This window comes from Triticum dicoccoides, chromosome 5A (genome assembly GCF_002162155.2).
Source record: "Triticum dicoccoides isolate Atlit2015 ecotype Zavitan chromosome 5A, WEW_v2.0, whole genome shotgun sequence".
NCBI lineage: Eukaryota > Viridiplantae > Streptophyta > Magnoliopsida > Poales > Poaceae > Triticum > Triticum dicoccoides.
Window position 1 is genome coordinate 613157087 of NC_041388.1, and position 25456 is coordinate 613182542.

Sequence of the window (25456 nt, forward strand, 5' to 3'; positions counted from 1 at the left end):
AGGCAAGGACTACTGGTCATGTTCTCATGGACACGTTTTATTTTGAAAAGTCGTTTCGACGTGGATAGCTATGTATTCACAGCAATCGTAGTATTGCTCTGTTTATTGCTCTGTTTCAATGTGTGTACTCTGTTTTCCATTCTTATATGTTATGTTTCAATGTGTGTATTGATAACCCACAAGTATAGGGGATCGCAACAGTTTTCGTGGGTAGAGTATTCAACCCAAATTTATTAATTCGACACAAGGGGAGCCAAAGAGTATTCTCAAGTATTAGCAGCTGAGTTGTCAATTCAACCACACCTGGAAACTTAATATCTGTAGCAAAGTATTTAGTAGCAAAGTAATATGATAGTAGTGGTAACCGTGGCAAAAGGTAACGGTAGCAAAAGTGATATTTTTGGGTTTTATAGTGATTGTAACAATAGCAACGGAAAAGTAAATAAGCGAAGAACAATATATGGAAAGCTTGTAGGCAATGGATCAGTGATGGAGAGTTATGCCGGATGCGATCGATCATGTAACAGTCATAACCTAGGGTGACACAGAACTAGCTCCAGTTCATCAATGTAATGTAGGCATGTATTCTGAATATAGTCATGCGTGCTTATGGAAAAGAACTTGCATGACATCTTTTGTCCTACCCTCCTGTGGCAGCGGGGTCCTATTGGAAACTAAGGGATATTAAGGCCTCCTTTTAATAGAGTACCGAACCAAAGCATTAACACATAGTGAATACATGAACTCCTCAAACTACGGTCATCACCGGGAGTGGTCTCGATTATTTTCACTTCGGGGTTGCTAGATCATAACACATAGTAGGTGACTATAGACTTGCAAGATAGGATCAAGAACTCACATATATTCATGAAAACATAATAGGTCCAGATCTGAAATCATGGCACTCGGGCCCTAGTGACAAGCATTAAGCATAGCAAAGTCATAGCAACATCAATCTCAGAACATAGTGGATACTAGGGATCAAACCCTAACAAAACTAACTCGATTACATGATAAATCTCATCCAACCTATCATTGTCCAGCAAGCCTACGATGGAATTACTCACGCACGGCAGTGAGCATCATGAAATTGGTGATGGAGGATGGTTGATGATGACGATGGCGACGGATTCCCCTCTCCGAAGCCCCGAATGGACTCCAGATCAGCCCTCTCGAGAGAGTTTAGGGTATGCCGGCGGCTCCGTATCGTAAAACGTGATGAACCCTTCTCTCTGATTTTTTTCTCCCCGAAAGTGAATATATGGAGTCAAGGTTGAGGTCGGTGGAGCGTCAAGGGGCCCACGAGGCAGGGGGCGTGCCCAGCGGGTAGGGCGCGCCCCCCACCCCCGTGGACAGGTGGAGGCCCCCCTGACGTGGATTCTTCTTCCAGTATTTTTTATATATTCCAAAATAATTCTCCGTAGATTTTCATGTCATTCCGAGAACTTTTATTTCTGCACAAAAATAACATCATGGCAATTCTGCTGAAAACAGCGTCAGTCGGGTTAGTACCATTCAAATCATGCAAGTTAGAGTCCAAAAAAAGGGCAAAAGTGTTTGGAAAAGTAGATACGACGGAGACGTATCAGTCGGCGTGTTCGATCAACTAACAATCACACACGGCTTCCGGCAGAGAACTGTTTGCGTTAGGCCACCTTGCACAAACGTTTGCACACAAAGAACTGTTTGGGATGTACATACCTACGGAAATGATTTTCTGGGATTCACCGTGTGGGATGTACATACCTACGGAAATGATTTCTGGGATTCACCATGTGGGATGTACATACCTACGGAAATGATTTCTGGGATTCGCCGTGTGGGATGTACATACCTACGAAAATGATTGGGTTTCCATGCCTCACCCGATCGCACACGGCCCCAGCCTGGGTCCCAGGAGGGCCTATCCCCGACGATTTCTGGGTCGTGTGGGAAGGACCCCCCTATCGCCCACACTCACTTGGCGACGGTTTCGAATGCCGTCGTGGAAAGGGGTTTCAAACCGTTTGTTTAGGACGTCGTTGTACTAGTGCTCTACATGTTCCCTAGCGCCTACCCTCCCCCACTGCCCAAGTACAACATGCTAGCCCATGAATCTTGCTTGACGCCTTACATGTGTCAAAAAAGATTACCGTGACGTGCATAATGACTGAATAATGTCAATAAACATGATGGCATGCCCCGTCTCTTGCCAAGTTGTTGGTGTGCCATTGGTAGCGTCAATAAGTGCATCTAGAAAGAAAAATGAAGTTGCCTCCGCGTCGCCCCCCAGGGCGACACGGGCGGATCCCCAGTCTCGCCGCGACCGACCCCTCCTCCTTCGCCCCTTCCCTCACCGCCGCCGATAGTCCCTATCGGACAAAGCCCTGACGTGGGTTGGCAGCGGCGAGGCCGCCCCACTTCTCCTTCCCCTTCATCGCTCCCCATGCTGCTTCTCCCGAACCCCATCACCTCAGACGCGCCGTCATCGGTTATCCCTGCTCTCCGTCGTCCAGCTTGGGTGGCCGGCCTGGAGTTCGCTGTCAGCGGTGAGGTAGGCTCGCATCTGGCCACGCCCATGGTGCGGGGCTACCATCCCTTGAACTCGTCTCTGCCCATATCCAACTGGAGGTCGGGTCGTTGATCCAAAGAGGCTACGACTAGGGGGGTTGGCCGGTACTACCCGTCCAGGGGGACGGGCCTGGTTGTCGGGGGACCTCATGTCTCCTAATATAAATCGGCCAGGCAGTGGCCCCCCGTGCTCTTCGTGTGAAGTCCCCGTTCTACATGTGATAAATCCTCTTTGATCTGACCATCAGTGAGTTCCGGACATCTCCTTCGAAGGAAAACAAGGACTAGCATATATGACGCTTTTTTGGACACCTTGATTGGATAAGGGCCCGTCGTGTCCACCCGCAATATTCGTATAACCAACTTCACCAGGGTATCGCAAAGCTCTGTTTTTGTTGACACCTTGGGACATGTCTGCTCCAAGATTTCCAAGGGATCGACACATGAGGAGAATGCCATGGCGTGATTGGAGGACCTGCAAGTGGCGAAGGCGGGGTCTTGGATGCGATGAAGACTCTGCTTCACAGGCAGTTGTTTAGAATTAGCTTGCAGGGTATGTTCTCTCCCATACCTGGCACGAGTTCCTGTGAGCCTGGTGGTAAGTGACTTTTAGTAGTAGCCTCCGCGAGTGGGCGGCAACATTGGAGGACTTCTTTGTTGGTGGTGCTCTTTTGAGTACCGAGTCATGATTTCCAGGGTGAAAACCCAAGGTCTAGCCTTTATTAGTTGTGCCACTCGGCCTAGCCTTTATTAGTTGTGCCTGGCAGTGGCCCTGTTGAAGTCATTGTTTTGGGAACGCGGTCTTTCTCCAGAGTGAAAACCTATGATCTTTGATCGGGCAATGATAACACTTGTGCATTGTTGGTGAGAACCTTCTTTCTAGTCCGGGTGTTGTCTTTGGTGGTGTTAAGAGCGCTGCTACTACGAGGTGATTGATCACCGTGTCATGTTTTTTTTCTCTTGTTATTTTCTTTTTTGGCCGTGTACATCATGGATGTTCTTACGCGTCTTGTTGGTGCATAGGTTGGGCGTAATTGGTATCTACTTGATATTAATATATTCCTCTTTAAAAAAATCTTTATCCATTAAGCTTAATAAGCTATAATAACATATACAAGCAAAATTAGTAACAACTAGGAACTAGTTGGGAGATTAGCACATCTGGAATTGTACAACTAGGAAGAAATAGGCAAAGTGCCACAATATGAAAGTAATACAAATGTTACTTTAATTTGTGCTTATGTTTAAGATAACATACATGTCCTTTCGATGCATGTTACAGGGCAAAAATAGGAACAAAAATACGATTTCTTGCATCTGCCATCTAAGCAGGGGCGGATCTGGAGCTAATCTTACCCTGATGCACTACTTAACCATGGCATAAATTTTGCAAGCAACCGATGCATTAAATAAAGGCGTGTTTCATAGCTTGTAACACGGATTACCAAACATAAGAGAAGTCATATTGTAAAAAATTAAAAACAAAATGCTACACTCAAACTGTTTAATATAATGCCAAATCAAACAAAAAAATTACTTGAAAACATGTCTTGCATTCTGAAATTTGAAAACACATCATCAGACACAAAGGTTTATTAACCTACAATAACAAAACTAGAATTAAAATTTTGAGTAGAATATAATAAAATGCCTAAATCAAAGTACTTAAATTTGCTATAAAAGTACTTAAAATGTTATAAATTACCTTTAGTACATTCTCTTCCTTCGAGCCATGAAATACTCAACCATTTGATCATTTGTGACCTTTTTCATTTGTTTCTTCTCCACATAACAAATAACATCATCACTCAAGCTGTCATCGTTGAGGCGATTGCGCAAGCAAGTTTTGACCAATTTCATTGCTGAGAAGCACCTCTCAACTGTAGCAGTAGCAATAGGCCATACAATTACTAGTTTCAACAACCGATAAAACAAAAGGTACATAATATGCCTCCTCGTCTGCACCATATTTTTTGAAAGCTCGGTGATTGTTGCTATGTTGGAAAAGCTATCATCTGTGCGCACATCAGCAATATAGAGCCGTAGATCCTTATCAAGATCCCTCAAATCCCTGGAATCAAAATCCTGAGGGTTAGCCATACTCATATTGTAAAAGAAGAAGAGAAAATTACGCCGCCGCCGGTGCCGCCTGCCGCTACCGTAGCTGTGCGGACATTCGGATGATCGGATCAACCCAGAAGACAGGAACGGATCCATGCTGCCGGCTGCCACAAATCGTCAATTCGTCTAGACTAGGGAACATATCAATTCCAATCTTTAAATCTGTAGAAAGATTAGCTACAGCCTACCGACTAGAGTACTACAGTAGAAGATTAGAAGTACTACCTAGCTAGATTTTGCCTCTTGGCTCGATGGTTGCCGCCGCTGCACAAGTTCTCAATCTGTGAATCGATCGATCGCCACCGGCCGCTGCACAAGTCGATGAATCGGGGGCCGGGATAGATTAGGAGACGAGGAGACGTGGTTGTTTTAGTCAGATCGATTGTTCTGTTCGCTACAGAGCACCATATGGATAGTTTATTGTGTTCAATGGGCTGCTGGAAGCGGACCAAAGGAGGCCTGGTGCGCCTGGAATAATGGGCCCTGTAGCACAATATTCGGTCCACCCTGATGCCCCGAGCTAAATACCTGATATTTAATACGTAAAATAAAATCAGACCCTGTAGCCTGTGCTACAGTGTTGGCCCATTGGGCTCCGCCCCTGCATCTAAGGCGACTACTACAAATCATCCGACTTATTTCCTAGCGAAATCAGTCGGGTCGCCAGCCGTGCGATCCATTCTTTCCAACCCTTGATACATCAACGCACGCCGAGTCGCTGACCCTTCTCTCTCGCGTCGCGTTCAACCAGCCCCCGTGCTTCGATCTCACAGCACCGCATGTCGCCGCAGCACCGGAGAGCCGCCATGACCAGAGCTCCATAGCAACACCAAAACGCTACGTCTAGCGGCTGGCGAGCACTCCGGCGGAGCTGCAATGGAGCCGACGGCGAGCGCTCCAATGCAACACCAAAAGCTTCCCTCGAGAGCCGCCAGCGACGTTGCATCGAGCCGCTGCGGTGCTGCACTGAGCCGTCGGCGAAGCTCCAATGCAGCCGCGGCGGAGCTCCAACGACCCCGGCGGCGCTCCATTGCAGCCCCGGCCACGCTTCATTGCAGCGGCGGCGATGACAGCGGATGCTGCGATGCAGCACGCGGCGGCCATGGCGGAAGTTGCGATGCAGCGCACGACCACGACGGCGCAGGCTGCTTCGCCGGAGCTGCAGTGGAGCAGCGGTGCAGCGATGCGAGGCGACGGCGGTTTGCAGCAGCGGCGAAGAGCATGGCGTGTAGGAGCAAGCATAGCAGAAACGCGAGTGGTGGCGGGCCGGCACTGGTGCCGATGGCACTGCCATGGCTGTGTTGTGCCGCAGGAAGAAGAAAAACGAAGAGAAGAAACAAGCAGCTCAACGCGTGCAGGAAAGAGATAAGAGAATGAAAGGATAAGCAGCTCGTTGGGCCCACCAGACACGTGGCGAGCGTTAAAGGCGACTTACGGAGCGCGTTGATCAGCCGGTTTATTTTAAACGATTTCCGCCATCTAAACACTTACATGCAATACATAGATCCTCAACTTTAATTAATCGGAGCTGCTAAATCTCAGTTATCTGTTGGATGTTTTGTTCGCTTTAAGATTCGTGGTAGGTGGGTTTGTCCTTTGTTTCGGCCTGTATAAGGCGACCAGCCGTTTCCTTGTTTTATTGGGCCTTTTTGTAGCGTGTGTGCGTTGATTTTGTGCTGGGCGGGTGTTCAGGCGGGCCTTTTTTTTCTTCTTTTTTCCTTTTTGTTTTTTTGTCGTTGCTTTCTGCTGCTTTCGCTCTGGATTTTAGCCTGCTTCGCTCCCATTTGTCTTTCCCCATTATTTTTTATGTTTTCAATTATTTTTTGTTTTTACATAAATAGTACCACCTGTTTGCACATTGATCGATCGCACACAATTGCATGTACATTAAATCGTGTGTAATTACATATCAATTATCGGTGTGCAATTTTTCCTTTTCTTTTCAAGAGTATTGTCATCGGTCACATCCATCGATCATAGGGAGTTCCATGTGCATCAGCCACACACTATTGTATCTATGTCATCCGTGTGCAACTTCCTTTTTTTTTCCTTTCTAAAAATATTTTCTTGCCGATCAACTGGAAGTGTCGCCTCGATTGCAATTGCATGTCTTCAAAGCAGCCACAACTTACTAGTGTTTTGTCGGAGAGGGAAGTTGCATGTCTAGCACACTAGGCACGCAACTGCAAGTGTCGTCTCCGACTGCAACTGCATGTCTTCAACGCGATTGCAACTTAGTGTTGTTTTGTCACAGAGAGGAAAACAATTGCATGCCTTGTACTACAACGCAACTGCAAGTGTTGTCCTCGACTGCAATTGCATGTCTTCAACGTGATTTCAAATTAGTGTTGTTTTGACAGAGAGAGGAAAACAATTGCATGCCTTGTACTACACACGCAACTGCAAGTGTTGCCCTCGATTGCAATTGCATGTCTTCAACACGACTGCAACTCTATGGTGTTTTTGTCGGGGAGGGGGTAGTTGCATGTCTGCCACTAGGTAGACAGCTGCAAGTGAAGATCCTGATTGCAACTGCATGTCTTCAACACGACTACAACGCGGTGATGTTTTGTTGGGGGAGGAGAGCCGTTTGCATGTGTAGGCATGCAACTGCAAGTGTAGCCCCCGACTGCAAATGCATGACTTTAATGCGTCTGCAACTGGGCGGTGTTTTGTTCGATGGAGGGGGCTAATTGCATGTCTACCAGTAGTCACGCAACTGCAAGTGTCGTCCCTGGCTGCAACTCAGAGATATTTTGGCCGATAGTGGGGAAGCAGTGGCATGTCTGCACTAGGCATGCAACTGCAAGTGTCGTCCACACAACTATGAGGTATTCTGTTGGGTACGGGATAGCTGCATGTCTGCCCCTAGACACACAATTGCAAGTGCCGCTCCCTACTGCAATTGCATGTCTTCAACATGACTACAACCCAGTGATGTTTTTGTTAGGAGGGGGGGCAGTTGCATATATGCCACTAGGGTCACCGTTTCATATCTTTTCTTTTGTAAACGCATGGTGAACATTTTTTAAAATACATGATGTTTTCTAGGAACATTTTTTCCAACACACGATGAATAATTTTAAGAATAAACAAGCACTTTTTCCAAAAAAATATGATAAATGTAAACAAAATGCTACCATTTCTTTTTTACAGTGAGCCAATAACTAATTTTCAAAGGAAATGAACATTAAACATTTAACAAACAATAGGAAAAACAGAAAAACCAAACAAAAACAGCAAAAAAAGGATGGAAGGAAAATCATGCAAACTTAGTAATTACTAATGGCCCGGTCATTGTGCAAGAACAAGCAGCATCTCCAAAAACTCTCGATAGAGTCAAAAAATGGCTGGCTGAAAAGCACAGAGCAACCAAGAAAATGACAAAAGGCATTAGACGCAATAGCATGGCCGGCCCAACAGCGCTAGAAAAGTAGCAGACTAAATGATAAATTAAAAATGGGCTGGGCTATTGTTGGATGATGTCATCTGACTGAGACTTCGACTAAGACCTATACAGACCCTTAATTACTTGGTCTCCTTGATAATAGTATCTCCATCCAGCTATCTCTCATGTAGCCATGCACATGAAAGTTTTCATAGTTTACTTATTGTACTCTTTCCTCCAAACATGTATGTGTAGAGCCTTAGCTTCTTCACAAGGATTAGTGTTATTACTCGTTTGTTTATCTCCTGAAATAAATGCACCAGTCTCTGTTTGACCCGCACGCTTTGTATTTTGAACAACAAAAACTACCTTTTTTTTATAGCTGTTCGTCATTGTAGCTTGGCCGCACGTACTCTAATGTATATGCAGCATATTTTTGGACAACACCAACTTAGGGCGAAACATCGACGACCCCGGTATTTATATTACATGGGGTCATATCATAGAGAGAAGGCCATGCCACTCTAGAAAAGTATAAATGACTCCTTTAACTTGACTGCCATCCTCATGTGAAGTCAATTAAAAAGATTCCTTCCACTTTTTTCAGCCCATGTGTATTTTATATAAATAATAATTCCATGTAGACTCAAACTTATTTAATTCTGGATGGGCAAACTATTTTCAATAGCACTGCCAATGATATAATTCACATATCTGAATAGTCTGCACTATCTTAGTTAACTGCTCCAAATTCCGTGCATGCGAAGAATGGGAGAATCCCTGACCAAACTGCGTGCAAGGGTGAACTGATTGTTATCTTTAGCGGAGCATCCAGCATCTTCACAAATGCAATTAGAAACAAAAACAACATAAGAGATAACTAATTAGCAATCCGACAACTAACTAGCAATACTTTTGTTGAATAGCCGTTGCGCGTGAGTAAACATGGCACAAGAGGTAGATACACCTCGTTATTTGTGGTTTGAACCAATCAAATGATTGAAGAAACTGTCGTGTCAGGAAAGACTTGCAAGCCGACCGCAACCAATCAATTCGTTGAGAGAGCAAGGTAGTGGCAAATTATATTTTTAAAGTTCAGGATATTTAATGAGTGATTACAAAAGATCCACATTTGCCACAACCAGAATCACCAAAACATATCAGGATTCAAGAGGACGCGGCATCAGGAATTGACCAAGACTTAATCAAAGCTTCGCATCCTGGTTGCTCACCTACTTTGATCGTTGCCTCATCTTTTGGCACTTCCTCTTGAGCCTCGTCATTCTCTTGTTCTTCCACTGCACATTATTTCAAACGCAATGTACAATATAATTTACATGTAGAGTGCAAGGCAGGACACCAAATGCAATGTACTTTATTTGTTGGAAACAAGAGTATTGGGTGTCCGGATTTAATTCTCATTGTGTGTGATCAGTTTTGTTAAATAAGGACATGTCCTGCAATCTAGTATTTGGCAAATGACAAGATTGTAACAAAAAGGACTACTTATATATGCATTTGACATTCAAGAATATGAGTTAGTAAACCAAAATTGGAATAGTAAAGTTAAAAGACTAGAGAAAATTCCTTATATAACACTATTTTAAATTTTGTTTCCCTATTTAACACTGTAAAACTATTTCTTCCTTATATAACACCTTGTCTAAATTTTATGCCCTTTATAACACTTCTGTCCATTTTAAGCCTTAACAGTGTTAAATGACACATGAAAAGACCTATTTGCCCCTCGTGGGCATGTGACCAAAAATTTCAAATAAAATGCATTATGTGGTCTCTAAAGTAGTTGACGATGTTCAGAACTGTCCTCTAACTCATGAACTGTCTCAATATGGTTCCGAAACTTACAAATACAGTCTCAATACGGTCGTCAAAATTGATGCGCCGGTCCTCCAATATGCAGTACGAATTGTTAACCACCACCGATACTAGCACTTCATGGAAATTGGGGCCAGATTTTATATAAAATTTCCATCAACCATGGCGCGTGTGCGGCGCGCGTGAGGGCTGGAACAGATCAACAGACCATGTTTACGTACGCATGCAAGTTTGTGGGCAGTGCACAGCTAGAGCTAGCCCAGGCCATGTTCACGTACAAGTACTTGTGTAGAATCGATCAAAGCTCTTTTTTTTCGCTAGCTTTGGGTGTATATATTATTTATTGCTCAACAGTGGTAAGGGCATGAGCGGCTTACGTACATGCACTGGCGAGGCATACGAAGAGGCGCTAACATCACCGGTGAACGTGAAGATATAGCACGTGTCCGACGTGCAATCGGTGGTCTAAGCTATAATTTTCTGTCCGGTGCCGGCGGTGGTTCATAGGTGCAGCAAGACCAACGAGGGTCGGTTGATTTTGCTTGGGAATTGAATACACACATACACATAAAATTTTCGTCACACATCATCTGAGGGGCAAATAGGTCTTTTTAGGTGTCATGTGACAACTTTAAGGTTTAAAATGGACAAAAGTGTTATAAAAGGCACAAAATTTAGACACCGTGCTAAATAAGGAAGCAAAATAAATCCAGTGTCAAATAAGGCAATAAATTTTAAGAGAGTGTTAAATAAGGAATTCCCTCAAAAGACTAAGGGCCTGTTCTTTTGGAGCTTATGGCTGGCTGTGGAAACAAGTTGCCCCCTCCTTACTTATAGTTAGGCTTATAAAATGAAATTTTAGGTTGAGCTTGGCAGCTTATTTCCACACTCAGCCATAGGCCCAAAAAAACTACCCTAAGCATGTTCCCTGAGAATTGCTTCAATCGTCCACATGGGTGTAATAGAATGGATTAAATCAGACTCATCGTCAGTGAAATAGCAGCAAATACAGAAAAGCTGAAAATGACAATAACTAAACGAATACATTGTTGCCATCAGTTCTTGGAGCCATGATGTTCATTAGTGTTTCATTCAAACCGACCACCATTGTTAATCTCATCCAATTCATTCCCATGTCTAAGATCAAATTACCGCATGGAGCTTAAGCAATAAATCAAGTTCAGTTGTTCAACTGAGGCTTCAATTCACTGGCAGCTACCAATGCTGGAAGTGTCACTGGTTCAACTTTTGTTTCCCTTGTGAGGTAAAAAGAAAATTAGGCCTCTTTTGGTTCATAGGATAAGATTATCATAGGAATAGGAATTTTGTAGGAAATGAGATGGCATGTATGTCAAATCCTATGAGTAGGAATAGGAAAGGAGATGTCATTTGGTTGACATCAAAGGAATTTTTCCATTGAGTTTAGGTTCTTTTTTATTTTCCTATGATTCCTATGAACCAAAGGGCTCTAAAGGAAAAATTCCTATAAAAATCCTATCCTATGAAATTCCTGCAAACCAAAGAAGGCCTTAATGAACCTGCAAATATCTTTAGTGTTCCTGGTATTCGTTCATCTAGGAGCAAAGAAAAGGAGCTGTCACACCGCAAAAAGATAAAATAACTGACACAACAAATGCAGGGCCAGAAGGCACAATTCGGAGTACCTCAAGGATAATAGGTGCATAAAATTCAGTCACAAACACATATAATCCTCACATTACATAAAACTCAGTCCTGGAACATAGCCAGACTAGTATTAAACAGCTAAATTTGACCAAACACAGGTAAGGCAACTTCCACAGCCACAACCGCATAACAAATCAGGAATCACTGGGACAATGCCATCATCCCTCAGAGTTTCGCTGCCTGGATGTCAGATGATGCTTCCCCTCCCTCCAAGGCGCCTACTTGGATCGCTGCCTCATCTTTCGGCGCTTCCTCTTGAGCCTCCTCATCCTCTTCTTCTTCCACTGCACATTAACACGAAATGCAGATCATCAGTACAAATTGCATAGTGCTAGATGCGCAGGAACATGAGATAATTCCACATGAAACGAGAAAGTAGTATGTAATTCAGAATCAGAAGATTGAGTGTTTCATTGGATATCATCACGTGATTTTCAGAAACACGGACCAATTGTCCTTCATCATTTCCCAAACTGCCAATTTGGCATTGCAAAAAGAGAACTATTCTAAGAAGGTCGTAGCTATCTACAAACAGGTTAGGCAAAGCAAAGTAGATCTGCAGTCAGTTTGACATTCAGAATGAGTAGGTGGATTTTATCATCAAATAGATCGGACAACTATTGTCTTCCTCATCATGCCAACCACGCAATTTTACACACACAAAAAAACAGTGGGAAAACCGTGCTAAGCAAATGGCTAAGCAATCAACGTTCTCTCAGACAAATGCCTCGATTGTCCACACGGTGTAATAGAATGGATTACATCAGACTCGTCATCTGTTTTCATCATCACAGAGAACAATGGACAAACGAAAACAGCCAAAAAAAAACATAAATCTGGCTAACATAACTAGAGGCAGTAATTAGATCTCATAGAGCAAGCAAATCTGGTCGAAATAGCAGCGGTTCTCTCAGACAAATTTGCCTCACTTTTGTCCCCACGGTTGAATGGAATGGATTGGATCGGACATCTAATCAGTGTTGATCATCACAGAGAACCACTAATTACGCAAGCGAGCGGTAGCAACGGCGAGAACAAACCCTCGCTAAACACTAGCACATGTCCAGATCTACCTCGGTCGCGGAGCAGCTAACAACAGGGAAGGGAGATGACGGGCAGTACGAACCTTGGCCCTCATCGCGGCGGCGGAGTCGGTCTCGCTCTCCTGTTCGCGGCGGCGGCGGCGGCGGCGGCGGTGTGTGGACGAACTTAGATTGTTGACGGCGGGGGCTCTTGCCTCGTACTTATACGGGCTGGGTGCTGAAGGGGGGGAAACCCTAGCGGGGTTGGACGGGTGGACGGCTCGGATCAGCCAGTGAACGGCGTTCTGATCCGATTAGTAATCTGGTTTGTGGGCATGTTGGGCCTCCAAACAACGCCTAGGCCCATGCTAACATTTGACTGGACTTGATTTCCTGAAGGGGGAAAAAGAAACTTGACCAGTCTTTACTTTTATTCTCTTTATTTTATTACTTAAAAAAGGGAAACGTTTCCTGCGGCGTGCCGGCGGAACGTTTGGCCAGTCGCGTACGCTTCGTTCGATCGAAAGCGATCATGCGGCGCACGTGTGGCCTCACCCCCTCGGCCCCACATGCTCCCTCTTCCTTATCCCCATATGCTTCCTTTTCCTTATCCCCTCAAGCACCACTCGTTTTTCTTGCTTATCCCTCCATGCCCACCATTCATCCCATGCACCTCTCTCTCCCCCTGGCCTACCTTCAATCAATAGCTTGCCGGCGATGGAAGACGTGTGTGGCGAGCTGGCAATCCGGGGCTGCACACATGAAGCCGCGGAGGTGCGTGAGCACGACTCTCGGCGAGCGAAGAGGCGCGACGCCAAAGCTACATCGGCAACTTGGTATTTCCACTTTGCAACCTGATACGACGAGTGGAGGGTGGTTTGCTGCAACCAGTGGCCCCTACTACTACGACCAACGAGGTGGCTGTGCCGTGAAGATGGACGACGGATGCGGCGATTTTTGTGCTGAAACCCACGATAGCCTCTGCTACAACCGGCCAGCCATTTTGCTGGAACCAGCATCGGTAATTGCTGCCATCAGTCACGCGATATGCTGGAACCAAACGCGCACTCGTCGCCGGCGTTTTTTTTCTTTTGCTAGAGTTGGGTGTTTGATTTTGCTGGAAGTAGCTATCCTTTTTGCTACAAATCGACCACACGAGTTCTCCCTGTTTTGTTGTTTCTGCTGTATCCAATGTCTTGTTTTGCTGGAAACAACCATCTTTTTTGGTACAAATCGACAACAGGAATTCTACATGTTTAGTTGTTTTTCTGCTGCATCCGATGTTTCGTTTTGCTGGAACCTAGTATTTTTTTATTCAACCGATCAATGAAGGATTGTTGCTTTCAGATCTTTTTGCTAGATACTTCAGTGCAAACCGACGCCCACGGCGAGCCAAAACCAGAGCATGGTGATGAGCTGGAACCGGCGAGCTTGCTTTGCTGCAATGAGCCGCAAGCTACTATGATCAGCAGGGCGAAGAGCTGGAACGGGCGTCCATTTTTGCTGGGATGGGCGCCCAAATTTGCTGGAACAGGAGTCCCGGGTTGCTGCATCGTTCGCCGCACAGGGGAGCTACGATGTTGGCGAGCTGGAACCGGCGCCCAATTTTGCTGGAGCCGGCATCTCGACATGCTGGAACCGTGTGAAGGCAGGCGGCGGCTGAATGGCTGATTCGACGCTGATGGTGTTTTGCTGCGACCAGTGATGGAAAAGCTTCTACGGGCACGAGAAAAAGCTTCAACCATCAGGCGAGTTGTCGATGGCGTGAGGGGTGACGCCGGGGTGCTGCGGCCGACAACACGGTCGGTGCTGCGCGTTCTACTACAACGAGGAGTCGACCACTAGTTGTTGCATCCGGCCACGTTGACGCTGCCACCAGCTACAACGAGAAGATGCCATGGCGAGCTTCGCCGCCGACGGCCGGCAGCGAAGGTACTCGTGCGGGACGGTGAGCAGAATTGCGCGCGGCTGCGGCCGCCCGCAAGGGAGAGCCGATCTGGGCCTTCGTTGACTCTCGTGACAAACGAAACAGCAAGGAGGGACCGGCAGATCGAGCGGTTAAGGTCACTTCAATCGAGCGGCGCATGAGGAACCGGCCGAAATTTTGGGCCGGTCCGCCGGCGCCTAGTGCTGGCCCTTAAAAAAAGAGTAGCGTTCCTTTTTCTGCCAGACGGAGTGATTCGTCCAACATGTTTTTCTTGAACCGCCTTAATCATCTCATCTTTTTGGTTCAAAAAAATCGTCTCATCTTTTATTGACTTATCAAATAAATTATATTTTCTTTCATAAGTCAAAATAAGTGATTACAAAATAAAATCATGGGTAAGATTTGTTAAGTATTTTTTTACACAATCACATAACATAAAGATGTAAATTATGGGATAATGTATTGTAATATAATATATAATATTTATGCCCCGTAGCGACACGGGCAAATATCTAGTTCTGCTAGCAAAAAGACTAATTACAAAACAATAAAACTGAGCTAGCTACAAGCCACCACAGCGATTCACCGCTTTTGGCCGTCCGATCATTTGTTAGACGCCCCAGATCTTCCAATTGTCCACTGGCGGTCGCTTGGTCATTTTCACCGTGCCTCACCCAATGTAAAAGGGCTGCTGCTCCGGAAAGCAACCTGTGGGTCATGTAGTTAATTGGGCCCAGAAGCAGCCCAATTGGCTGTGTACGTCAGCCCATGCTAGGTTTCCTTTCCACATTGACAGAGAAAAGAAAAGAACAATTCATCCTTCTCCTCTTGTTCATACCCACGGTGCAGGGTGTCTAATTTCTCATGTTCCTTTCGTGCTAGGAAGCTCGTGGGGATTGACCAACTGTCAGTTTGTTGGAGTTTGATCTGTCCCGATGGGCGACAAACATATAGCTGACTGAAGGCACGAGTATGGCCTATAGACTAAAGGATTTGTTCCTTTCCCTCGGTGGCAACGTCCTATATGGCACTACCTTTTCGCCTCCTTTTACCAGCCGTATAATTCAGTGAGTCGTTAGTAACTGTTTTGATTGGTTGTTAGTATTCCGGCACTGCCTTATATATGGATATTCATTGTTGATATGTGTTACATGGTGTGATCCCGATCGACTCCAATATGGACACCCAGGCACCGCACCCAGGCTCATGCAAATGCTCAAAACAGCCCGGTAACGCCACCACTTGTTGATCAAAACGTTGTCCTTCTGAGTACTGATTAGGATTACATGCAACCTTCTTGCTGGAAATACGCTTCTGAAAAAAGATGCTAAGCTGGCCTGATAAGATTGGCATTAGGCTTTTGCCGTAGGATCCTGGAACTCTGAATTCTAGGAACAGCACCTACCAGGTTACCTGATGTAATCCGTATCCTTGCATGAGGTTTGGAGTACGTGGTTTTTCAATTTCTGTTGGACAGTTTTAGTCGAGTTAGGTGTGTTCAAGGATTAGCTTTGGTTTTCCCATTTTACTCTCTAAGAAAGGTAACTGAAATTTTGTTTCTGCTCAATTTCATTAGGTTGCAAGAAAATGACTGGTTGAAATTGCTTTCCTAAACAAAGTAATAGATGTACAATATTGATCAACAAATGGGCAACAAGTCAACAACGACCCAGTAGAAATTTTATTGTGCTGAATAGGGCCAAGTATATTATCAAACCATTGTTGGTAAGAGGATAATTTACTATGATTCAGTTGGCAAAGAGGCTCTGATCTGCAGTTTAAATGACGAAGAAATACTGGAACATGGGGAAGAGAAGCATGTTTCACAAAAGAAGAAGATCCGCTAATATGGTAATAATACATCCCAGTTAAATAGATTGGTTTTTCTGTATTACGTGCTCTTCTGTCGTGAACTACAATTGATTACCACAACATGCTATGTTTTCATCCGTTCAAGTCTGAAGAATGGGTACTATCTATCAGTCTATATGTTTGAATTTTTTTCTAATATCTCTACTCCTAATGGAGCAGTTGGTAGCCTGTACACCCGGTTTTATTTTCGTCCGGTTTTATTTCGTCCCACCTCCCACCACTCCGTACTACTGGTTTTTTATCTATCTACAAATCTCCCCTCCCACTGGTTTAAGCCGGTTATCAATTTTTGGTAATGCAATAAAAGTCATACGGGAATAAATCATATCACGGTCGGCAGTTAATCTCAAACCTGCCAAGAGATTTGGTAACAGAATAAATTCAAAAGGAAGGGTGGGGGAATGTTCCTATACATAAGGATGGTAATCTCCATCGCATACCATTTACTCCAGAATCAATCGCATTAATAATCTCCATCGCATAAATAATTACTCCAATATCAATCACAATCATAATCTACATCGCATAATTAACTTCTTCCTATGACCACCTCGCTCCACCAATCCCACCTGCCGTTTTCTACCATCACGATCGATTTTCTCGCGTCCTCTCCTGCACGCACAAAAATATAGGCCCAGCCTCGACCGTGGGCTGGGACTCATCCGCCGCGCACCGCCTGCTCTGCAACGACGCCCAACGCAACCTCTTCTTTGATGCCCCCGCGCACCCCTCGCCGCCGCCACCGATGCCCTGCGCGTTCGCCTCTACGGCCTCGATGATTGCACCCGCTTTCGTGACGTCCTCGCGCTCAAGCGCCGCCGGCGCATCCACGCCTGTGTCAGCCATGCCGAGGAGGTTGAGGAGCCCCTCGAGCCGGCCCTCGCCCTCGCCTACGTCAACGACCCCGCCCATCTTGGCGGGGTCGATTCCCCCATCGCCCGACTCACCTCCGACGAGTATGGCGTCGGTGGGTACGCCGCGTCGTTCGTATGCTTGGCAGGTTCCAGAACACCCCGCGACGTGTATGAGGCTGCTAAGCTTGACCATGGCGAGGGGCTCGTGCTCGAGCTCGACGAGACGCAATTCGATCTCGGAACCTACTACGAGCTGGATGGTGAGACTGCAGAGCAGGCAGGGGCGCGACGAAGATGGAAGTGGCGGCAGTTCAAGCTTGTCGCTGCCGAAGACCCTAGAGAGGTGCGTGAAGAGACCTGGTTAGATTTGTTGGGCCCCACTGGTAGATGCTCCATGTCTCCTCCTCTGGTTCCTTGTGCATTATTGGGTTGTCTTAATTTTCAGTCTGGAACACGTAGCCGTGAATTTTTTTGATTAATATTGATGTCATCGTTACATATTGGTACCGGGTAGATTTGATGTATTATCGTTAAGCTCTCACGACCAGGCCTGGTTTTACAGATGTTTAGCGCACCGGTTCCTGTTCATTTACAACACAGCCATGCGATCTATTAAGTGATGTTTCTCTGAACTTATGACAGGTAAACTGCGCTAGTAACAAATCAGATGTCATCTCTCATCTTGCCGATTCAACCTTGGAAGATATGGTAGAGACGAGAGGCGGTTTGGTCCATCTGGTGGAAGGGGGAGTGGAGATAGTAGGAGTGGAAAGCAACTCAGTCCATCCTGGCGGAAGGGATATATATAGGCTGACATGTCATCGGTGCTGGGCACCACAGGCAAGTGCTGTTTAGTTGAGTCCCACTCACGAATTAGAAAAAAATTCTTTGGGTTCTTGGATAGATGCTTATGGTTTGTTGCGTCATTTTTCAGGTTCAATATGCTGGCTGGCGCCGAGCCTCACTACTGAGTTGAAGAAATACTTGCAACGGTTGCCAAAAGTTGTGTTAAAAAAATAGGCCCACCTTCATAAGGATGATGTAAATTGCAGCCATACTCAGGTTTATTCTTTGTTCCCTGCATATTTTTATTTAACCACGTTATGTTTTAGCCACTAGATGGAAAATAGAAAAAGGAAACGGAGAGAATCACTTATTTTCGTGATATGATATTTATTTAATAGTGATTGATATTTGTTTTGAATATTTAAGCATAAGGATACCACAATTAAATTATGGTTACAACACGAAAGTTCTAGAGTAGTTAATCTCTATCTCTACTCCTAAAGGGGCAGTTGGTAGCCCGGTGCGCAGGTTTATTTTCGCCTCACCGATTTATTCTTCCTCACCTCCCACCATCCCCTCCACGCTGGGTTTTCTCCTTCCGACTAAAAACCGAATCAATTTGCATGATCCTCCTTGTTTGCTTTTCGGCTAATGTCCTCCTATCCTAGAGCATGTTCATCTGACTAATCTTCTTAGTTAATGCCCTCCTTGCCTGGATCATGTTCATCCGATTGACAAAGGCTTGGCCATCTTGTAATAGTAGATGGTGAAGTGGATATATATACTACTCCTTCCGTTCGAAAATACTTGTCATCAAAATCTCTACTCCTAATGGAGCAGTTGGTAGCCTGTACACCCGGTTTTATTTTCGTCCGGTTTTATTTCGTCCCACCTCCCACCACTCCGTACTACTGGTTTTTTATCTATCTACAAATCTCCCCTCTCACTGGTTTAAGCCGGTTATCAATTTTTGGTAATGCAATAAAAGTCATACGGGAATAAATCATATCACGGTTGGCAGTTAATCTCAAACCTGCCAAGAGATTTGGTAACAGAATAAATTCAAAAGGAAGGGTGGGGAATGTTCCTATACATAAGGATGGTAATCTCCATCGCATACCATTTACTCCAGAATCAATCGCATTAATAATCTCCATCGCATAAATAATTACTCCAAAATCAATCACAATCATAATCTACATCGCATAATTAACTTCTTCCTATGACCACCTCGCTCCACCAATCCCACCTGCCGTTTTCTACCATCACGATTGATTTTCTCGCGTCCTCTCCTGCACGCACAAAAATATAGGCCCAGCCTCGACCGTGGGCTGGGACTCATCCGCCGTGCACCGCCTGCTCTGCAACAACGCCCAACGCAACCTCTTCTTTGATGCCCCCGCGCACCCCTCACCGCCGCCACCGACGCCTGCGCGTTCGCCTCTACGGCCTCGATGATTGCACCCGCTTTCGTGACGTCCTCGCACTCAAGCGCCGCCGGCGCATCCACGCCTGGGTCAGCCATGCCGAGGAGGTTGAGGAGCCCCTCGAGCCGGCCCTCGCCCTCGCCTACGTCAACGACCCCGCCCATCTTGGCGGGGTCGATTCCCCCATCGCCCGACTCACCTCCGACGAGTATGGCGTCGGTGGGTACGCCGCGTCGTTCGTATGCTTGGCAGGTTCCAGAACACCCCGCGACGTGTATGAGGCTGCTAAGCTTGACCATGGCGAGGGGCTCGTGCTCGAGCTCGACGAGACGCAATTCGATCTCGGAACCAACTACGAGTTGGATGGTGAGACTGCAGAGCAGGCAGGGGGCGCGACGAAGATGGAAGTGGCGGCAGTTCAAGCTTGTCGCTGCCGAAGACCCTAGAGAGGTGCGTGAAGAGACCTGGTTAGATTTGTTGGACCCCACTGGTAGATGCTCCATGTCTCCTCCTCTGGTTCCTTGTGCATTATTGGGTTGTCTTAATTTTCAGTCTGGAACACGTAGCCGTGAATTTTTTTGATTAATATTGATGTCATCGTTACATATTGGTACCGGGTAGATTTGATGTATTATCGTTAAGCTCTCACAACCAGGCCTGGTTTTACAGATGTTTAGCGCACCGGTTCCTGTTCATTTACAACACAGCCATGCGATCTATTGAGTGATGTTTCTCTGAATTTATGACAGGTAAACTGCGGTAATAACAAATCAGATGTCATCTCTCATCTTGCCGATTCAACCTTGGAAGATATGGTAGAGACGAGAGGCGGTTTGGTCCATCTGGTGGAAGGGGGAGTGGAGATAGTAGGAGTGGAAAGCAACTCAGTCCATCCTGGCGGAAGGGATATATATAGGCTAACATGTCATCGGTGCTAGGCACCACAGGCAAGTGTTGTTTAGTTGAGTCCCACTCACGAATTAGAAAAAAATTCTTTGGGTTCTTGGATAGATGCTTATGGTTTGTTGCGTCATTTTTCAGGTTCAATATGCTGGCTGGCGCCGAGCCTCACTACTGAATTGAAGAAATACTTGCAACGGTTACCAAAAGTTGTGTTAAAAAAATAGGCCCACCTTCATAAGGATGATGTAAATTGCAGCCATACTCAGGTTTATTCTTTGTTCCCTGCATATTTTTATTTAACCACGTTATGTTTTAGCCACTAGACGGAAAATAGAAAAAGGAAACGGAGAGAATCACTTATTTTCGTGATATGATATTTATTTAATAGTGATTGCTATTTGTTTTGAATATTTAAGCATAAGGATACCACAATTAAATTATGGTTACAACACGAAAGTTGTAGAGTAGTTAATCTCTATCTCTACTCCTAAAGGGGCAGTTGGTAGCCCGGTGCGCAGGTTTATTTTCGCCTCACCGATTTATTCTCCCTCACCTCCCACCATCCCCTCCACGCTGGGTTTTCTCCGTCCGACTAAAAACCGAATCAATTTGCATGATCCTCCTTGTTTGTTTTTCGGCTAATGTCCTCCTATCCTAGAGCATGTTCATCTGACTAATCTTCTTAGTTAATGCCCTCCTTGCCTGGATCATGTTCATCCGATTGACAAAGGCTTGGCCATCTTGTAATAGTAGATGGTGAAGTGGATATATATACTACTCCCTCCGTCCGGAAATACTTGTCATCAAAATGAATATAAAGGGATGTATCTAGAACTAAAATATGTTTAGATACATCTCCTTTTATCCATTTTGATGACAAGTATTTCCGAACGGAGGGAGTGCTTCAGTTTGCATGAGAACAACCGCTTATATGTGTGCCTCAATAGTAAAGTAGGATTGCTTGGATTGTTTTCTGTAGTATTTTGTCCAGTTTTAAATGTTTAGTTTCTTAACTTATTATGAGGCTTGCATCGATCAAAGAAATCATGCTCCCTTGGCTTAATCAAATGTACTTATGTTTGCTAATTTATTTTTAGTGTGTGTTTCCTCCTACTATCTTATTATTCTATAGCTAACTATATTTTGGAATCTGGTGGGTGCAAAGAAAATGGCAGTTTCTAGATTTCTGTAGTATTTCTGGGTAACAACAGGTTCCAAAGTGACGGGCATTGCTAAATCAGATAACATACTATTCAAAAAGAGAACACATTCATCCCTTCATTTTAGAGATTCAATAAAGCAAGCAAAACTTGGAATCCAAGTCAGAATACCAACTATTGTACTATTGAATGCACATTTATTTGCCGACATGAAACTATCTATCACATGTAGGTGTGTTTGCTCCTCGGAGCATAGCAAAATGATATGCTCTTACATAAACATTATCTTGCTTACAGTGTTAATTCAAAGCCTTAATTCAAGGTCGGATCTTGCTTACAATGTCAATATAATCGCTTTTAATCTCTTTCAAGATTAATAAACTGCACATGCATGGCACGCAAATAGGACAAACTTGACTAGATCCACACATATATTTTTATCACTTCTAATATCTCATCGACTGTTTACATGCCATATTGCATACCAAGAATACAAGAGTGCTGACTTTATTTTATTTTATTTTATTTTATTTCTGAAATAGTTCCCAATTAGGCTTACAATTATTTTATATTAGTGTTACTTCCTTTGTCAAGCTTATGAAGAATGTATTCCCTTGAACAGTATTTCATCCATTTGGATTTAGGTGACATGTGTGGTGGCACGAGAAAATGGAAGGCCCTAAGCTGAAGGAGAGCATCAATTGACATGAGTGATAAGCAATATCTATTAGAAACACATACTATCAGGCTAATGCAAACCACTTGGGTATGAAGTATACTTACCACAATTTTCTATGTGTTGATCAACTTGTGTTTTCTTGTTAGTAAAAGAAACATGTTGTTTTTTTGTGGTTCATGGATTCATGCTCAATGTTGAATTATTATCTGATCTGCAGAAGCATGTCTTACTGCTGCTCAAGGTCACATGATTTATAATTTATAACTACAATTATTTAAATCAGTATCTTGCACGAAGTCCTGACATCTGGCTTTATCAAAGATTCCACTATGTTTATTTCTCCATCATATCGCACAATGAATAATAACAGTAGATAGATATCCCCTTTTTATGCAATGAATTTCATGAAATAAAACAGCGTCCATCACCGTCTCTGATGTAATCTTAAGTGCACATGCATGGCTTAATGTCACTGCTATCTCGTAGTTTCACATGCTATTCAAGTTTACGGCATATAGTACTTAACATATAAGTTGTGTCATAGTATTAGTGTCATCTTTGGCTGCTTCCTTTCTTGAATTTTCCGATGACAGTGTACATGCCTTAACATATTCGAAGTTGTTGATTTTTTTGTTGCAAATATAATATTTAGTAATTTAACGTGAGCCCTTGCAGGTCCAATTAAAGCTATTTGACCAGAAGCTAGGTGATATGTGCTCAAAAGAACCTACCCCTGTTATGCACCAGTTTTTTGCCTTAACATTGTTTCTGCAATTACGCTATATATCTTGTATTAACTGGATTTTTAAGATGACGATTAAGGAATTCATCTACAATTAGGAACTTACTTCGCGACAAGGAAGGTCCAGTGGTTGGGCAACAACATGTGGAAGGATAATTACTGGATACATTTTTTTTAGCGAACAACAGCGGAGCGATTTGATGTCTCAAAACATGTAAGCTGACTTGCCCTCCATGGAATGGAATGACTACAAAAATGTTTGTCATTTCATCTAAGAATATTTTAAATTAGTTAATAAATCATACAGACTTGATATTTTCTTGGTCTCATGCAACTATGTGTGGTTTCTTACTTTACTCCACAATCATCTGTGGCAATTATGAGGTATTTTTCGCCATTCGTATTTATTCCTTAATTTTACTATGAATATATGAGAGTACACACCAAGGGGTTCGCAAAAAGTACAAAAAAACTAGGAGACAAGCACGAGTCACCTTATGAGGTGATGATGTAGGAGACACAATGAGGTGAAAGAGACGTGATGGACATAGAAGAGTAAACCCACGAGGATAAAGAGATGTCATGCACATAGAAGGAGGAAGCGAGGACCTCGATCCACATTATCAAAGACATAGATAAGAACAAGAGTATCACACTTCCCACATCGACCAACTAATGACACATGTTGCTATTGGGGCATATCACCCTCCCTTGCATTATACATATTAATATTAAGATGAAACACTTCGTTGAATGCATTTCTCTTATATTGTTCTATGGCAACACCCGAGCATTCTGCTAGAAAGGATGCTCGGGTGTAGACAAAATCATATATTATATCATTATTACTATCAACATGTTTCTAAATGTTTTCATACTCAGTATATGATGTTAGATTCAACATGAGATCTAAAGTTTTGTGTGAAGCCAAATATGCAGGTGTTAGCAATACTGTTTGATAGCTTGGGGGTACGATGTGGCAAACGCGCAACGGCTGGCTAGTTGTCTGGGAGAGCAAGAGATGTCCAGCGAGAAACATCCCACTACATGTTGGGGAACGTAGTAATTTCAAAAAAATTCCTACGCACACGCAAGATCATGGTGATGCATAGCAACGAGAAGGGAGAGTGTTGTCTACGTACCCACGCAGACCGACTGCGGAAGCGTTGACACAACATAGAGGAAGTAGTCGTACGTCTTCCCGATCCGACCGATCCAAGCACCATTACTCCGGCACCTCCGAGTTCTTAGCACACGTACAGCTCGATGACGATCCCCGGGCTCCGATCCAGCAAAGCGTCGGGGAAGAGTTCCGTCAGCACGACGGCGTGGTGATGATCTTGATGTTCTACCGACGCAGGGCTTCGCCTAAGCACTACAACGATATGATCGAGGTGGAATATGGTGGCAGGGGGCACCGCACACGGCTAAGGAACGGTCTCAAGGATCAACTTGTGTGTCTAGAGGTGCCCCCAGCCCCTGTATATAAAGGAGCCAAGGGGGAGGGGCTGGCCGGCCAAGGAGGGCGCGCCAGGAGAGTCCTACTCCCTCTGGGAGTAGGATTCCCCCCCCCCCCAACCCTAGTTGGAATAGGATTCCTTAAGGGGGGGGAAGGAGAGAGAGGGGGGGCGGCCACCTCTCCTAGTCCTAATAGGACTAGGGGAGGGGGGAGGCGCGCGACCACCTTGGGCTGCCCCTTTCTTCTTTCCACTAAAGCCCACTAAGGCCCATATAGCTCCCGGGGGGTTCCGGTAACCTCCCGGTACTCCGGTAAAATCCCGATTTCACCCAGAACACTTTCGATATCCAAACATAGGCTTCCAATATATCAATCTATATGTCTCGACCATTTCGAGACTCCTCGTCATGTCCGTGATCACATCCGGGACTCCGAACTAACTTCGGTACATCAAAATGCATAAACTCATAATAACTGTCATCGTAACGTTAAGCGTGCGGACCCTACGGTTCGAGAATAATGTAGACATGACTGAGACACATCTCCGGTCAATAACCAATAGCGGGACCTGGATGCCCATATTGGCTCCTACATATTCTACGAAGATCTTTATCGGTCAGACCGCATAACAACATACGTTGTTCCCTTTGTCATCGGTATGTTACTTGCCCGAGATTCGATCGTCGGTATCCAATACCTAGTTCAATCTCGTTACCGGCAAGTCTCTTTACTCGTTCTGTAATACATCATCCAGCAACTAACTCATTAGTTGCAATGCTTGCAAGGCTTATGTGATGTGCATTACCGAGAGGGCCCAGAGATACCTCTCCGACAATCGGAGTGACAAATCCTAATCTCGAAATACGCCAACCCAACATCTACCTTTGGAGACACCTGTAGAGCTCCTTTATAATCACCCATTTACGTTGTGACGTTTGGTAGCACACAAAGTATTCCTCCGGCAAACGGGAGTTGCATAATCTCATAGTCATAGGAACATGTATAAGTCATGAAGAAAGCAATAGCAACATACTAAACGATCGG

General features: G+C 44.7%; 1 protein-coding gene, 4 non-coding genes and 2 pseudogenes across 5 annotated transcripts; 3 read left to right on the forward strand and 4 right to left on the reverse strand.

Annotated features, from left to right (window-relative positions):
* Positions 1–11970: 11970 nt before the first annotated feature.
* On the reverse strand, positions 11971–12051 carry LOC119304504. Its single transcript, XR_005148319.1, has one exon. It is a non-coding gene; the product is annotated as a small nucleolar RNA SNORD18 (small nucleolar RNA).
* A 104-nt stretch (positions 12052–12155) lies between these two features.
* Positions 12156–12222, reverse strand: LOC119304529. The gene has a single exon (XR_005148342.1). It is a non-coding gene; the product is annotated as a small nucleolar RNA Z105 (small nucleolar RNA).
* A 69-nt stretch (positions 12223–12291) lies between these two features.
* On the reverse strand, positions 12292–12378 carry LOC119304761. Its single transcript, XR_005148469.1, has one exon. It is a non-coding gene; the product is annotated as a small nucleolar RNA SNOR75 (small nucleolar RNA).
* Positions 12379–12486: 108 nt separating this feature from the next.
* On the reverse strand, positions 12487–12577 carry LOC119304769. Its single transcript, XR_005148477.1, has one exon. It is a non-coding gene; the product is annotated as a small nucleolar RNA SNOR75 (small nucleolar RNA).
* Positions 12578–13234: 657 nt separating this feature from the next.
* Positions 13235–14842, forward strand: LOC119303391. Its single transcript, XM_037580517.1, has 2 exons — positions 13235–13624; positions 13951–14842. Exons 1-2 carry the CDS (start codon positions 13253–13255, stop codon positions 14272–14274), a joined length of 696 nt encoding a protein of 231 aa, XP_037436414.1. The 5' UTR covers positions 13235–13252; the 3' UTR covers positions 14275–14842.
* On the forward strand, positions 14501–17902 carry LOC119300152 (annotated as a pseudogene).
* Positions 17903–18071: 169 nt separating this feature from the next.
* LOC119300153 lies at positions 18072–19915 on the forward strand (annotated as a pseudogene).
* The last annotated feature ends 5541 nt before the right edge of the window (positions 19916–25456 follow it).